The 15,829-nt window shown below is 47.7% G+C and overlaps 1 protein-coding gene across 2 annotated transcripts in view; it reads right to left on the bottom strand.

Moving 5' to 3' along the window:
• The window catches only part of GMPR (guanosine monophosphate reductase), a 58,448-nt gene that overhangs the window by 24,435 nt on the left and 18,184 nt on the right, over window positions 1–15,829 (bottom strand). For both annotated transcript variants that reach the window (XR_005722679.1, XM_040249311.1), the window contains exons 4-5: window positions 14,539–14,712; window positions 2,844–2,925 (exon numbers count right to left, since the gene is read on the bottom strand). Coding sequence is in view for 1 of the 2 variants with exons in the window: in XM_040249311.1 (XP_040105245.1) it covers window positions 2,844–2,925; window positions 14,539–14,712 (256 nt within the window). In the remaining variant the exon portion in view is untranslated. The remainder of the gene's footprint in view (window positions 1–2,843; window positions 2,926–14,538; window positions 14,713–15,829) is intronic.

The following is a 15,829-nucleotide window of genomic DNA, read 5'->3' as shown; positions in this document are numbered from 1 at the left end:
CTCGGCTCTGGCCTCTACACACTCCAGCCTCCCTGTCCAGCCTCCCTTTGCCTCGGCCCTGGCTTCTACACATGCCAGCCTCCCAGTCCAGCCTCCCTCTGACCCGGCTCTGGCCTCCACACACGCCGGCCTCCCGGTCCTCACCGTCTCCGGGTCCATCTCTCACCCTGTCCAGCCTGGCCTCTGAGGTGAGCTTCCACTGCAGAACTCAGACCAGCCACCTCGATGCCTTCATGCCCCCTGACCTCTGCCCTCCCCAGAGTGAACTCCAGTCCTAGTTCACTGTCTGCAGAGTATCAGCCTAGTTAGGTCCAGGCCGAATCAGACGGGCCTCTCCAGCACGTCTTCCTGCTCAAGCCTCCCCTTCCCTCCCAGCAGACCAGCGCCTGCTCTGAGGCCACCCAGCTCAAGCTCTGCACTGCCTACCCATCCGCCCCCTCTTCTCTCCGCCCGCCCCCTCTTCTCTCTGCCAGCCCCGCTCGGCACCCCCCAGCCTCGCTGACCTTTCCATTCCTCCCACCTCGGGGACCCCCTGTACGTGATGTTCTGTCTCCCGAGCGCTCCCCTCTGCACCAACCCCCTGGTCTGGCCAACCCTTTCTCATCTTCCAGGCTTCATCTTCCATGTCACTGCCTCAGGAATGTTGTTCGTCACAGCGGCTCGTTTCAAAAAGAGCATTTCAGTCATTATTTGTGTAAGAACCAAGGATCTGTTTTCTCCGCTGGAGGGTAAGCTCCGTGGATATTCATTATTGTCAATCCAACGCTGAGAACAGAGCTTTGTGCATAATAAGGCCGCTATAAATAGTCACTGAAAGCATGTGTGAACTCAAGAATGAATGAGTCACATCCCTGTCTCCACCGCTTCACCACTCACTCACTCACTCCATCCCTCCCGCCTGTCTGGAGGTGTCACCTATGGGCCCATGCAAAAGCTGGGCGTGAACTCCTCCACTCCCACCAGACTCGCGCAAAGCCTCTGCCTCCTCTCCTTTTCCCCACCATCACCAGTGGCTTCCCAGCTGCCCACAAACCTCTCCCAACAGGTCGAGAGCCAAGGCTATATATACTTTGAGGCCTGGGTCCGGCAGGGACACCGAGACCAGGGGAGCCGCCTTCTCCCGCATCCAGTTGCAGGGAGGAGCCGTCTCCTTCTGTCCATCCTTACAACACGGCCACTTGCTCCCTAGGGGCTGTGGCTCTTCTCTCTCGACCAAGGCACCCCTGCCCCAGTCACGCACTGTGCAAGGCACAACTGGAGCTTTACAACCTCTGGTTCTGGTTCAGAATCGGCCTTTCTCCTTTCCCACTCCACTGCCAGATCCAGGCGGGCAGGGACTCAGCTGCAGTGGCCTAGAGCTCTGCATGGGTGGGGGACAAGGTGGGGGAGTGGTCCTGATGAACCCCCAGGTTGAAAGGAGAAACTGGGTACCCACTTCCTCCCAGCCCCAGTGGCCATGGGGCACATTTTTTATATTTTTTCCCCCCAGGTCCCAGGAGTTGTTCTATGATGAACCTTATTTAATGCTTTCACCTGGGCTTCCCTGGTGGAGCTCAGTAGTAAAGAATCCACCTGCCAAGGCAGGAGACACGAGTGTGATCCCCGGTCCAGGAAGATCCCACGTGCCAGGGGGCAACTAAGCCCATGTAACACAACTACTGAGCCTGTGCTCTAGAGCCTGGCGGCCCTTACTACTGAGCCCAGGAGCCTGGAGCCTGCGCTCCGTAACAGAAGCCCCACAACGAGAAGCCTCTGCACTACAGCTAGAGAGCAGCCTCTGTCTACCAAACCTCGAGAAAAGCCTGCACAGCAGTGAACACCCAGCACAGCCAGAAATAAACAGATAAAAATTATTTAAAGAAAAAAGTGCTTAGGGCCATTTATAAGCCTACAGGGCTCTCCTTCCCTAAGAGTCCCTTCCTCCCATCCTGGTCCCTCAAGGCTGACAACTGTGCCAGGTCACAACACAACCATGGTTTCTGCCTCCCTCTCAGATTATGGTTTGCTTCCTTTTTTGGTAGTGTCTTCTGAGAGCATGGTATTTGAAAAAAAAAAAAAACTTTGCTGTTTTTTTATTCCCAAATGAAAATGTATATCTCTTTTCCTTCTCTCCCATTTTAGTGTTGCACATCATGGATGTGCAAGGAGGAATTTTTAATATGAAGAAATTTAAAATATGGAAGCTCATGCACCTGTCTGGCCAAAAGGGAAAGTCAGCATCAAGTGGCCCTGAGAGGAATAGATCTACCCAGAAGAGGGTAGAAAGGTGCCACCTTATTCCTCCACTCAGAATGCCACCAGTGGTCCTGGGAGAGAAGGCCTGGGAGGATGCAGCAAAATCTGAGATGGATATGTATCAGCTGAAGAGCCAAAGGTGATAACTGCCTGGACCATGAGTCAAGTTCAAATGTGGCCTCAGCTGCATGCCTATTTGTAATGTTTGGGGTCCCTCAAACATTCACATAAACTGGAGTCATTCACACCCATTAACTGTCCCTGTGAGCTCTTCATTCCTCACCTTCCTCTTCAAGGTGAATGGGATCACTCATGAGCTCTCATTCTTTTCTTCCACAGGAATGTTCTGAAACCAAGACCTTATTTGAATCGAACCATATTCAAGTTCATTCAGAACTTCCCAGAGGCATCAGAAAGTAGCTCAGTGATATTTCTAATCAGGAGACTCTTCTGATCAGAAGCTCAACAATACTTCCAAAAGAAATGTGCTTTAAACCTGTGGCTGGATCATTCCTGAGGTCCCTTCTGGGCATCTCTGGTCCCCCCAAGCACTAGACCCCAATCCTCCCCAACAACACACTCTCAGCTGTACTCCCAGCAAGTCTTACCTGGTCCAACTCCCACTTTGATGATATCTGCTCCAGAAAGAATAAGCTCTTCCACCATCTCTCCCGTCACCACGTTCCCTGCCTGGGATAGAAAGAATATAGCTTATGATCATGAACTACTCCAGGAGGAACAAAGGTGGGTGACGGAGGAGCCCCACACCTGAACACAAGGAGGAGCCGGTTCTGAAGCCATCAGGCAGCCAAGGGACAAAAGTAAAAAACGGAGAAGACAAGGGCCCAATCCCTGAATCAACTTTCAGCCAATTGGTGGTTTGGGGTTTTCTCCAGGTTTCCTTTCTTCTCAATTAACTATGATGGTGTGATCACTCACCGAGAGCCAGATGTCCTAGAGTGTGACATCAACTGGGCGTCAACTTAGGAAGCATCACCACCAACCAAGTGAGGGGAGGTGATGGAATTCCAGCTGAGCTATTTTAAATCCTAAAAGATGCTGCTGCTAAAGTGCTGCACTCAGTATGCCAGCAAATTTGGAAACAACCCTAAATAACAACAATTAACAAGAACACAGAATTGGACACCCCAGGCTACCGCTGGGTGAGCTGACAGCATGAGGAATTTACAGAACTACATGACTTTAGAACTCCAAGAGACCTTGGTCTTTCTAGGTCAGGTAAGACAAACTCTTACAGAGAACCCAAACATATAAAATAAGCAATGAAACACTCTCTCAGCTGATTAAAATGTTAATTGTGGTTCACAGTTTGTAAAACCCCTGAAGAACTTCTATGGAACCAATAGAACCCAGAATTAGGGAACTACTGGTCACCTCACAGTTGGGAAAATACCTGGATTTCCCATCCTAAAGGAAATCAGTCCTGAATATTCATTGGAAGGACTGATGCTGAAGCTGGAACTCCAATACTTTGGCAACCTGATAGAACTGACTCATTTGAAAAGACCCTGATGCTGGGAAAGACTGAAGGCGGGAGAAGGGGACAACAGAGGATGAGATGCTTGGATGGCATCACCGACTTGATGGACATGAGTTTGAGCAAGCTCCAGGAGCTGGTGATGGGCAGGGAGGCCTGGCACGCTGCAGTCCAGGGGTTGCAAAGAGTCGGACACGACTGAGCGACTGGGTTGAACTAAACCCATCCTAGGGTCAGTGGTTCCCACTGAGATATGAAAAGGCAGATGAACCCTAGGCACCTTGGGGACTGGTACATACTTCATTTTCAGAACAACATGAAACTGTGGTCCTAAGAATAAACCCATAAGCCAGGAAGTGGTAGAAACGAAAAACCAGAAGGATGCATCTGGTTTGAAAACAGTGCATGTTCTTTCACTGCAGGAGCCTGGGAACATAAAAATAGCCCTTTTTATTACAACTCACTGGCCTGTGGATTCTTCAGTTGGTACATAGAATACTTGGCAGGCTGCCTGTCTGAATTTTCACAACTGTGCAAAGTCTTATTTTGGGTAGTGCATCCCTAACTCATACAACTTGTTTTTTGGCATTGAAGCCCCAAGAGTGTCTTTTCACTGAATTAATTCCAAGGGGAATTTTTCTTTCTCCACCTAGACAACGTGACTTTTAACTTTGTATGAAAGGATCTTCAAAAGGGGTGATGAGGATGGCTCAAAGTTACTTTAATCCCAACAGCATTTGACAATGGAAAATGTTAGCCCAGAGAAAGGATAGGAACATGAGAATATAGTACATGATACAGACGGCGTTTCACGTCACAGAGGAAAGGAACAATGTTTCAATAGACAGAAATATTGAAATTTGGGGGGAAAGGGATCTTTTGGAAACAGATATGGATTATCACTCATACCTTGCACCCAAATAAGCTTCAGATAAATTAAAAGTTGTCTCCTCCCAGATTTAGAGGCAAATTTTGAATACTTGCAATACACATACAAGTGAAAAAAACATAAAGACAGATCTGTCTACGTGAAAGTTAAAAACCTGCATAAACACACACCCATGCTTATAACCAACAAAACTAATAAACAACCTGGTGGAGAAAAAGATTTACAATTATGAAGAAGACTAACATTATGAGAGCTTTTCCAAATCTACAAGAAAAATGCAAGCACCGCACGGAATAACTTCCGAAGGACATGAACTAATGAGAGAAATAAAAGTGGGCAATAAACACAGGGAAAGTGTTTAACCTTCACCAGCAATCAAACTGCAATCAAGATATCAGCAAGGTACCACTTTTCACTTAACAAATTGTCAGTGATTATAAAAACCAAATGCTGAAAACAGATACTCATTCTCTGCCAGTGGAATGCCTACTCCAGTACAAGTTCTCCTAGAAAATAATTTGCCCATATACAGAAATGGAAAGTATATATATCCTTTGATCCCATAACTTCCAGGATTTTCTCTCAAGGCAATAATTATGGATGAGGTCAAAGATTTAACTACAAACATGTGTTATTGTTAACAGTGCAAAACTGCAAATATATTCCCCCACATGGGAATGGTTCGACAATCTCTGGCCAACCCATATGATGTTTATAAGATGGGTTTGATGCCATGGGAAAATGTTTAAATGCTTTCAGTATAATGTTAGGAGAAACAGAAAGAAATAGTAAGATTTCAGTTTTGTTAAACAAGGATACGTATAGATGGAAATATACACCAAAATGCTGATAAAACATGTCCTGGTGAGGGAATATTCTGACTTTTATCAATAATTCCTTACAATTTCTTGTATTTGACAGTAGAAACTGCATTACTTTTACAACTGAAAGTTATAGTTTCTGTTTTCTTAGGGTTTTATTTTCTCCTAAGTATACAATTCTGAACCTGGAAAAGAACTTAGTAGGAACCCAAGAAGGGCTTCCCTGGTGGCTCAGCAGTAAAGAATCTGCCTGCAGTGCAGGAAGTGCAGAAGATACGCGTTCAGTCCCTGGGTCGGGCAGATTGCCCTGGAAGAGAGCCCGGCAACCCACTGCAGTACTCTTCCCTGGAGAATCCCAAGGACAGAGAAGCATGGCAGATACAGTGCATAGGGTCGCAAAGAGTCAGACACAACTGAAGTGACTTAGCACACACACAGGACCCAAGAAACAGCACGCCAAGCCCTCATTCTTCCTCCCTGGTTGACTTGCTAAAACTTCAAAATAGATTTTACAAATAAAAACTAATTAGAAGTTAAAAATAAAACACCTAAAGAAGCTACTCGAAGCTCCCTACAAGGTTTCACTTTCATTGTGGACTTTTCTCTCCATTCTGGTACTGCCTACAGACCAGTTTAAAAGGGTTCACTTTATACCAAATAAGTCAATTCAAATCACCTCAGATGGACCTAGCAAGTATTTTTTTTTCTTTCTTTCTTTTTTATTTTACTTTACAATTCTGTATTGGTTTTACCATACATTGACATGAATCCACCAGGACATAGCAAATATAACCATGTGAGGTCAAGATAAGTTTAAAAGTGTGGAGGGAGCTGATGCCATTAAGAGCCCAGGGGCTCCCCAGGTGTCCCCATCCCCCCCGAGCTGCCTTTGGGGCTCCTGAACCAGAAGCGAGCACCACAAAGTGGATTGAGCATGGAAAAACCCAGAGTGATGACGAAAAGCCTCCAGCCCGAGGACCACACAACAAGGATGCTGATGACTAGGAGAGGACGGTGAGTGGCCCCTTGCACGAACAAAAACCTATCCAAGTTTGAAACCAAGATGGGCAAACACAAAAGCTGAAAGAAGTCAAGTTCAGAAATGCTAAAGGCCCCGGGAGTGTGGTTAGGCTCTGGGGGAAGCCCAGCCCACAGCACAGGCAGCAGCAGGCTCGGGGTGGGATGCGCTGGGGTGGGGGGGTAGTTGGCCGGGGGTGATTAGTGAGCAGTCGGCTTATCTTGGCCAGAAACAGCTCCTGTGGGGAGTGGATACCAGAGGCTCAGAAGGTGGCAGCAAGTCCGGCTTGGTCATGACGGGGGCAGCCAGGTCCCAGAGCAGACAGGCGGAGGTTTCTGTGAGGCCCCCTTCTCCCCAGGGAGGCCAAGCACTGTCCGGACACCACCTCCTACTCCTCCCTGTCCAGGGCAGGTGGGAGGGCCCAGAGAACACACAAAAGGAACAACACGAACATTTCACATACTTCTGTACCGTTTAAGAAAGGCCCCTAGGGGCCTCCCTGGTGGCTCAGTGGTTAAGAATCCCCTGCCAACGCAGGAGACGCAGCTTCCATCCCTGGTCCAGGAAGATCCCACAGGCTGAGAACTGACTAAGCCTCTGTGCCACAAGTACTGAAGCCTGAGCACCCTAGAGCTCAGCTCTGCAACAGGAGAAGCCACCACACTGAGATGTCCTCCAGCCACAACTAGAGAAAAGCCCGTGCAGCAACCAAGACCCAGCACAGCCAAAAATTAAATAAATTTTTTTAAAAAATGAAAACTTTTAAAAATAAATTAAAAAGTCCTCTGGGCAAAAACCAATCCCAATTCTTCCAGTTCTCCTTTGGACCCAGACATCTATGGCAAGATAACTTCAGAAAGCTGGGGCTGACTGAAGGCCCTCCCACTCACTGGGTAATTTTAAGAAAATCATACCCACTCCAAGTCTCCATTTATCCTGCTATAAAGCGGGGCTGATCAGACCCACCTGTCCTTGTCACTGGAAGGTTTACAAAGGAACTTCACCAATATCCATCTCCAGAACTTTTTCATCATCCCAAACTGAAATTTTGTACCCATTAAACAGTAAGTTTTCTACCCACTTTTTACTGGCTCTTCGGAAGTCTTTTGCCAAGAAAAATCCTTTCTGTAGAATGAGAAAATTTGGAAAACTCAGCAGCAGCCACAGGACTGGAAAAAGTCAGTTTTCATTCCAATCCCAAAGAAGAGCAATGCCAAAGAATGCTCAAACTACTGCACAATTGCACTCATCTCACATGCTAGCAAGGTAATGCTTAAAATCCTTCAAGTTAGGTTTCAGCAGTATGTGAACTGAGAAATTCCAGATGTATGAGCTGGATTTAGAAAAGGCAGAGGAACCAGAGATCAAATTGCCAACATCCGCTGGATTACAGAAAAAGCAAGAGAGTTCGAGAAAAAGATCTGCTTCATCGACTATGCTAAAGCCTTTGTGTGGATCACAGCAAACTGGAAAATTCTTAGAAGAGATGAGAATACCAGACCACCTGACCTGTCTCCTGTGAAACCTGCATGCAGGTCAAGAAGCAACAGTTAGAACCAGACATGGAACAACAGACTGGTTCCAAATTGGGGAAGTCAAGTCAAGGGGAGGTATGTCGAGGCTATATATTGTCACCCTGCTTATTTAACTCACATGCAGAGTATATCATGAGAAATGCCAGGCTGGATGAAGCACAAGCTGGAATCAAGATTGCCGGGAGAAATATCAATAACCTCAGATATGCAGATAACACCCCACTAATGGTAGAAAGCAAAGAGGAACTAAAGAGCCTCTTGATGAAAGTGAAAGAGAGGAGTGAAAAAGTTGGCTTAAAGCTTAACATTCAGAAAACTAAGATCATGGCATCCGGTCCCATCACTTCATGGCAAATAGATGGGGAAACAATGGAAACAGTGACAGACTTTATTTTCTTGGGATCCAAAATCACTGCATATGGTGACTGCAGTCTTGCAATTAAAAGATGCTCACTCCTGGGAAGAAAAGCTATGGCAAACCTAGACAGCATATTAAAAAGCAGAGACATCATTTTGCCTACAAAGGTCCATATAGTCAAAGCTATGGTTTTTCCAGTAGTCATGTACGGATATGAGAGTTGGATCATAAAGACTGAGTGCAGAAGAAATGATGCTTTTGAACTGTGGTGCTGGAGAAGACTCTTGAGAGTCCCCTGGACTGCAAGGAGATCAGACAAGTCAGTTCTAAAGGAAGTCAACCCTGAATATTCATTGGAAGGACTGATGTTGATGCTGAAGCTTCAATACTTTGGCCACCAGCTGACTCACTGGACAAGACCCTGATACTGGGAAAGGCTGAGGGCAGGAGGAGAAGGCGATGACAGAGGATGAGATGGTTGGATGGCATCACCAGTTCGATGAACATGAGTTTGAGCAAACTCTGAGAGACAGCAAAGAACAGGGAAGCCTGGCGTGCTGCAGTCCATGGGGTCGCAAAGAGTCGGGCAGGACTGAGCAACTGAACTACAAGCCAACAGCAGCAGACTGAATCTGGCCTGAGGGCCAACTCCTAACAGAAAGTGCTAGAACATTAATGCCAGAGTCTTCCCCCGTGTACCCGAGGATATCCCTCTATTTACCGGGGCATTCCAGGGAGTAGGAGAGGCAAATGAAAAACACAAGCAACCAAATTTACTGTGTGACTCTCAGAGGCACACATCAGCTGAATCTTGGGGGCCCTTCCTAGCTCCTGCCACAGTTTCAGTTTGCACCAGTTCGAAAGAAAGGATGAACCAGAAAATCTAGGAACTTGGCCTGAGAGGGTGTCTGCGCTTCAGGGAGGTAAATTAGGGTGCCCACGGCTGCCACCTTCGAGAACACTGAAGAGCATCCCCCGCCCCCACCCTCCCGCCTCCCCCAGGAAGAGGCATAGAGCAGGCAGGGCCTCCATGTGACTCAGGACCTTATCTGACCATGACATGCTGGAGAAAGGATCCAGACAGGTGCCTGAGCCACTGGCCACACACAGAAAGGCCAAGGACGTGCCCACAGCTTCCCAGGGTTTGCCAACAGTGGCTGACTTGACATTCCCCAGGGGAGCAGAGCTAGTCTCCTCTGAACAGATTAGGTGTCACAAGCCTGTGTCCTCAGGGCCAGATCAGAAAGAGCCACCAGCACAAAAGCACTTCCCGGACCCAACCTGGGTTTCACAGGTGGCTCTCGTGGTAAAGAATCTGCCTGCCAATGCAGCAGACATGAGACACCATGGGTTCAATCCCTAGGTTGGGAAGAGCCCCTGGAGGAGGCAATGGCAACCCACTCCAGTATTCTTGTCTGGAAAATTGAACGGACAGAGGAGCCTGGTGGGCTACAGTCCACAGGGTCAGACACGACTAAGCACACACAAAAGACCCCACATAGGAACCTCTCGGTTACAAGGAGCCTGAGCTGGTAGGGCGTGTGGCTGCAGCAGGGTGCAACAGGGGGGAGCCTGGAAAGGGGGATTCCAGACCCTGGGGACACACTCTCTAGCTCAGTCCCACATGTCACTGGCTGCGTGAACATCAAAAAGTTTCTTGACCCCTCTAAGCTGAAGCCTCCCAACTAAAGTAGGTGCTTTTAGCCTTTCTCGAGCATGAGTTATCATAAAAGACAAGTGCCTGTTCCTTGCTAGTGCCTCTTTCCAGTCCCTGGAATCCACCCAAGAACACACTATTCCCATTCCTCTCAGAAAGCCACCAGGCAGAGGTCCAGAGGACTTGTCACACTCTAACACCCAGCACCTTCACAAGACCGTTTTCTGCCAGTGACGTTCTCTAAACATCCCTGCTTCCTCCCTCCTGACCTGCAGCGGTGCTTTCCTTAGGTGAAAGGTAAGAAGCAAAGGGTCCACGTGAATCCCAGATGTACTGGGCAATGGGAGCAGCAAGCCTGGAACTGGGGCTCCCAACCGCCCTTCTGTTCACTGCAGAGTAACCATGAGGACAGCACTCAGCATCCCCTGAGTTATCTACCTTTCAGTTCCCCATCAGAGGACAAGCGCATCCTCACAACGCCTCCAAACGCGACGAGAAAAATTATCTTCCTAAAGACCAAGGGTGTTAAGAGTACTGGAGGTTTCCACGTGAACCTGAGGGGTCAATGTAGGTAAAGCAGCCGGGGGAGAAAGGCTAGAGCCTCCTGCTCATCCCTGGGGAGACCAATGCCAACACTGGGAATACGCCCCCTGGGCAGTCGGCAGGCGCTGCAGAGAAATGCTGAAAAGCATCACCTCGCACCCCCCACCCACCCTGCCTCCCTGGGGAAGAGGCACAGAGCAGGCGGGGCCTCTGTGTGGCTCAGCACCCCTGGGTGCCCAGGGGGCGTGGGAACTCAGTGTCACTCTCCCCCTCCCCGCCTCACCCCTACCCCAGCAGCCCCCAGGCACTGCACTAGGCCTGGCACCCTTTCCCTGCCCTGCCAGCCCGCCTCCGTCCTGCACCACCCGTCTCCCCTGCTCCTCTCGCTGGAGCTGGAAGCCAGGCTCCACAACAGGCAGCCCGCTCAGCCCTAGGTACAGCCAGCTATGAGCTAAAACTCACCGGCAACTGTATGCAGGGTGCACTGAAAGCTCTGGGGCGCTGGGGCATTTCTGCTCTCACTATCCTTATTTCAAAAAGTGGCTCATGTTGTCTCCTTCTTCTTAAAACCTATATACACCCCCTCATCCCACCCCCATTTCTCTTCTCCATCAGCCTTCCGCCTCTGGTTCAGTTCCCAGCGCACGTGCCCAGTCACTCAGTGGTACTTGCCCACCTTCCACTGGGTGACTACTGCACCCTTACATCAGCCCATCTGATCCCCAGGATGATGCGCCAACCATTTTTATCTTGACCAGCTTTTCACAGGGGAGAAGAATGAGCTTCAGAAGGTAGGTGATGTCCCCAACGTGGTTCAGCCGAATCATGTTGCTCATGTGGCCACAATGACATCAGGGACCCTCAGCGATGTTAATGCTGGTACAGCCAGCATCGAAGCAGAGCAAGAGGTCAAGAGCAAGGGAGGCGCCTGGGAAACGGGATTAAGATTCACCCCAGGAATGGTAAATGACCCCACAGCTTCCATGAAACAATGTGGGCCATCGCAATGGACTACAGAGGCAAAGACCCAGAAGACATGCAGTAGAATCACCATTTATATGAGGTTCAAAAATAGGCAAATTCAGTGGTATCCTTTAGGAATGCATTGGTAGATGGCAAAACCAGGGACATTCAAGGAAGGAAAAGAGCACCAGGAAGGGTGGGGCTTTTGTCCGAGGTGGGAGGAGGGGCTGCAGAGTGCAGGTACGCTGAAGGGCCCCTGCTTTTATGACCGTTTATTAAACACCCGTGTTTTATGCACTTGTTTGTATGTATGTCATATTTCACAACTGAATACGTCAATTATCCAAAACAAAAAAGTAGAGCCACTAGGTTGCTTCATTCAAAAAGTGTCATTTCTGGTCCCTAACTACTAGAGGTGAACTGGAATGATCTGGAAAGATCTAGATCCCACTACCTCAGATCAGAGGAAACGTCAACAGCAACCCAGAAGTACTAACTAGAAGGAATCAACGAAGGACTCCTCCTACTTAAATATTTGTCCTGCTCTTCCTACCATCCCAGTCATCACTGCACAGAGTTTGTGTTTAACACCAAATGTTTGCAGGGCTCCCAGGTCCCAGCTGAGAGGAGGGGGCGTCTGCCCTCCCGGGAGGCCAGCTTTCTCATTCCTCCGTTTCCACAGATGACTAGGGGCAGAAGAGCCAGCTGGGGCCTCAGGACTAGATACATACGCCTTGCTAGGTCATGACAGGAGCCTGAGGAAGCTGCCCAGCTCAGGACTGAGAAACAGGAAACTGGTCACGTGTGTGGCCCAGTGGAAGGAGGGAGCTTCATCAGTAAAGTTAACAAGGATGGGGCATGTTTACAGGTCTCCAGGGGCAGAGCCTGACTCTGGATTCTGACTGCCCTGACCTCAAACCCCAGCTCCACCACTTCACAAGGTGTGCCACACTCACAAGGGTGTGAGCTTGTGAAAATCCCAAAGTCGAAGGATCAGAAATAAGGATTTCTCATCTGCAATAAACTTGGGACAACAGTTCCTACTCTTTACAGAGATGATGTAAAGAAAAAGAACAGAAGGAAGGCTCCTGAAACATGGGAGTGAAAGTGTTTGTCACTCAGTCGTGTCTGACTCTTTGTAACCCCATGGACCGTGGTCTGCCAGGCTTCTCTGCCCATGGGATTCTCCAGGCAAGAAAACTGGAGTTCATTGCCATTCCCTTCTCTAGGGTACGTTCCCAACCCAGGGATCGAACTTCGGTCTCCTGCATTGCAGGTGAAATCTCTACCTTCTGAGAGACATGAGAGGAACTCAACAAATGGTGTTTCTTCATCAAAACACAACAATGCTGGCAGCACTATGATGGGGGTGAAACGAATCTTGCTGGTTCCCCCCGCCCAGCTTCAAACATGGTACAGCTGGTTAACCTCGGGACAATACTTGATGCTTTCTTCTCACTTGATTGGAAAGCATAAAAATACTTATCTCAAAAATTTGGCGGGGGCGGGTGGGGGGTGCTGCCCTGGTGGCTCAGTGGTAAAGAATCCACCTGCCAATATGGGAGACACGGGTTCAATCCCTGGTCCAGGAAGATCCCACATGCTATGGAGCAACTAAGCCCGAGTGCCACAACTACTGAGCCTTTGCTCTGGAGTCCAGCAACTGCAACTACTGAGCCTTTGCTCTGGAGCCCGGGAGCCGCAACTACTGAGCCCATGTTCCCTAGAGCCCATGCTCCACAAGAAAAGAAGCCACCACAGTGAGAAGCTCGTGCAACGCAACTAGAGAGTAGCTCCCACTGGCCGCAACTACAGCAAAGCCTGAGCAGCAACAAAGACCCAGCACACCCAGAACTAAATAAAAATATATTTTTTAAATGTTTTGGAAATCCTTCACAGGTGATTTAGCTTTGTCAACAGAAATACCAATTCCTGTCTCCCAACTTCCTTAAAATGATGAAATGTGAAGATAAATTAAAAATTTGTAAAAGGAAGACATAAAGAACAGACTTGTGCTTGTCAGGATAGAAGAGGGGCTAGGGAAGGATGGTTTGGGAGTTTGGGATTAGCAGATGCAAACTATATGTACAGAGTGGATAAAAAACAAGCTCCTACGGTATAGCGCAGGGAACTATATTCAGCATCTTGTGATATACCATAACAAGAAAGACTATGAAAAAATGTATATATGCACATATGTATAACTAAAGCACTTTGCTGTAGAGCAGAAATTAACACAACATTGTAAATCCACTATATAATAAAATAAATTTTAAAAAAGAAAAGAACTGGGTTCAAAAAAACTTATAAAAGGACAGTTAGGTAAATTATCTAGTGGTCAATCAATAATCACCATGTTAATTAAGACCAATAAAGATAACATAATTACAATATAGATTTTCCAGAAGCCCAAATTTAACCCTAAAGCTTCATAGTTCATTTTTCTATAAATCTGTGTCCCAATGATAACAGATATACATTCTCACCAGTAACGGTGTTAAAAATTAGTAAAAATAACCCCCTCAAAAGGTAGGAAAGTTCAAAGATAAAGATCCTAGATAAAACAATACACCAATTGATTTGCAAATAGCTGACTATTGCGAAATGTTCATATTGTGAATTTCAACCCTCTCAGCAGACTTTTCTACTAGCAAGGAGAGTGGTGCAGAGATGACAAATATGATAAAGAGAAAGCCAACAGTGTTGTTCTTATTTTTTAAAATAGACTCTGTTAAGCAGTGACATACACCTTGGTTTAAAGGTCTCACATGGTATGAAACCCTTGATGATATTTAGCAGAGACAAGGAGCCAACACCCTATAGCGTTGATCTGGATGTTACTTTTTATACTGGAGCCACTTTTCAGATCTTCGCAGCTGCTGCCTGGGCTTTTTCCACTGATTCTCAACTATTCTTCTAGAAAGAAGGCACCAAAAGCTCCCAAGAGAACACAGTTCTCCCAACACACCGTGTTAACTCTTCTCTGCTTCCCCATGTAGAGGGTCATCCCATCACACTTACCATGATAGTGTGTTCTGGAAATCTGGACCGGACTAGCTTCACGAACTCCACAAAATGCTCCGAGTACCCATTGGCCACATCCAGGCAAATAAACTTAACCTGCGGCACAGCTTCCAGGATATTGCTCATCTTTTCCAGATCGTTCTTCCCACTGCCCGAACTCACGGCTACATGCTGTACCGAATAAACCAAGAGGTGTAAGACAGGAACGGTAAGTGGCATTCAGAGGCCAGACCCTGCCTCCATCCACCCTCCAGTTCTGGGGATAGTACCGTGCCCGTCTGAGGTTCACCCTGATCACACACACAGCGGACCCGCTCAAGAAACCTACAGCAGCAGAGGCAAAGGAGATTCTCACGGTCAGTTATCTTAACTCACCATTGTCTTTTCCAACACTAAACTGCATATAAACGCTAAACTGAGCCCTGCACCTTGGCCACACAATCTCATCCATGGCTTTTGTTTAATTTCCTCAAGCTTTCCACGTGGCCATCAAAACAGTCGATTTTAAAGGAAATCAACCTTGAAAACTCATTGGAAGGACTGATGCTGAAGCTTCAATACTTTGACCACCTGATGCGAAGAGCCAGTCTTGAAAAGGACCTTGATGCTGGGAAAGACTGAAGGCAGAAGGGGAAAGGGATGGCAGAGGATGAGATAGTTGGATAGAATCATCAATTCAATGGACATGAACCAGGGTAAACTCTGGGAGATGGTGAGGGACAGGGAAGGCTGGCATGCTGTAGTTCATGGGGTTGCAAAGAGTCAGACACGACTTGGCAACTGAACAACAACGCCACGTGGAACGCAGAACCATGGAGTGGCTGGTGCAAATTCTCCTCTTGGAGCAGAGGAGAGGCAAGGAGAATCAGGGTGGCCAGTCTGCTTGGGTTCCTCATGCCAAAGCTGTGGCTGTTACCCTGAGCATCCCACTGAGATGGGGGTGGGGGAAGAGAGAGGGAAAGATGTCTAAAACCTCCCTGATAAAACTCCTTCCTGTTTTCATTTTTACTCCCAATACAACAATATCACAACATGCAAACTGTGCTCTCCCAGTGCAGGAGGTCCAAGTTCAATCCCTGGTCAGGGGAACTAGATCCCACATGATGCAACTAAGATCCAGTGCAGCCAAACAACTAAACATTTAAAAAGAGAGAGAGAAGAAAAATGACATACAAGTGTTAATGTTTCCAATAAAAAAGACAAAATGTCCCAAAGCACAAGAATGAACGCAACTGAAAGGATCCTTCCTGTCTGTGCTGGGGCGTGTTTCCATCTAAAGGGTCCTTCC

Source organism: Oryx dammah, unplaced genomic scaffold, assembly GCF_014754425.2.
Source record: "Oryx dammah isolate SB20612 unplaced genomic scaffold, SCBI_Odam_1.1 HiC_scaffold_11, whole genome shotgun sequence".
Lineage (NCBI taxonomy): Eukaryota > Metazoa > Chordata > Mammalia > Artiodactyla > Bovidae > Oryx > Oryx dammah.
This window is presented reverse-complemented; position numbering and strand designations above follow the sequence as displayed.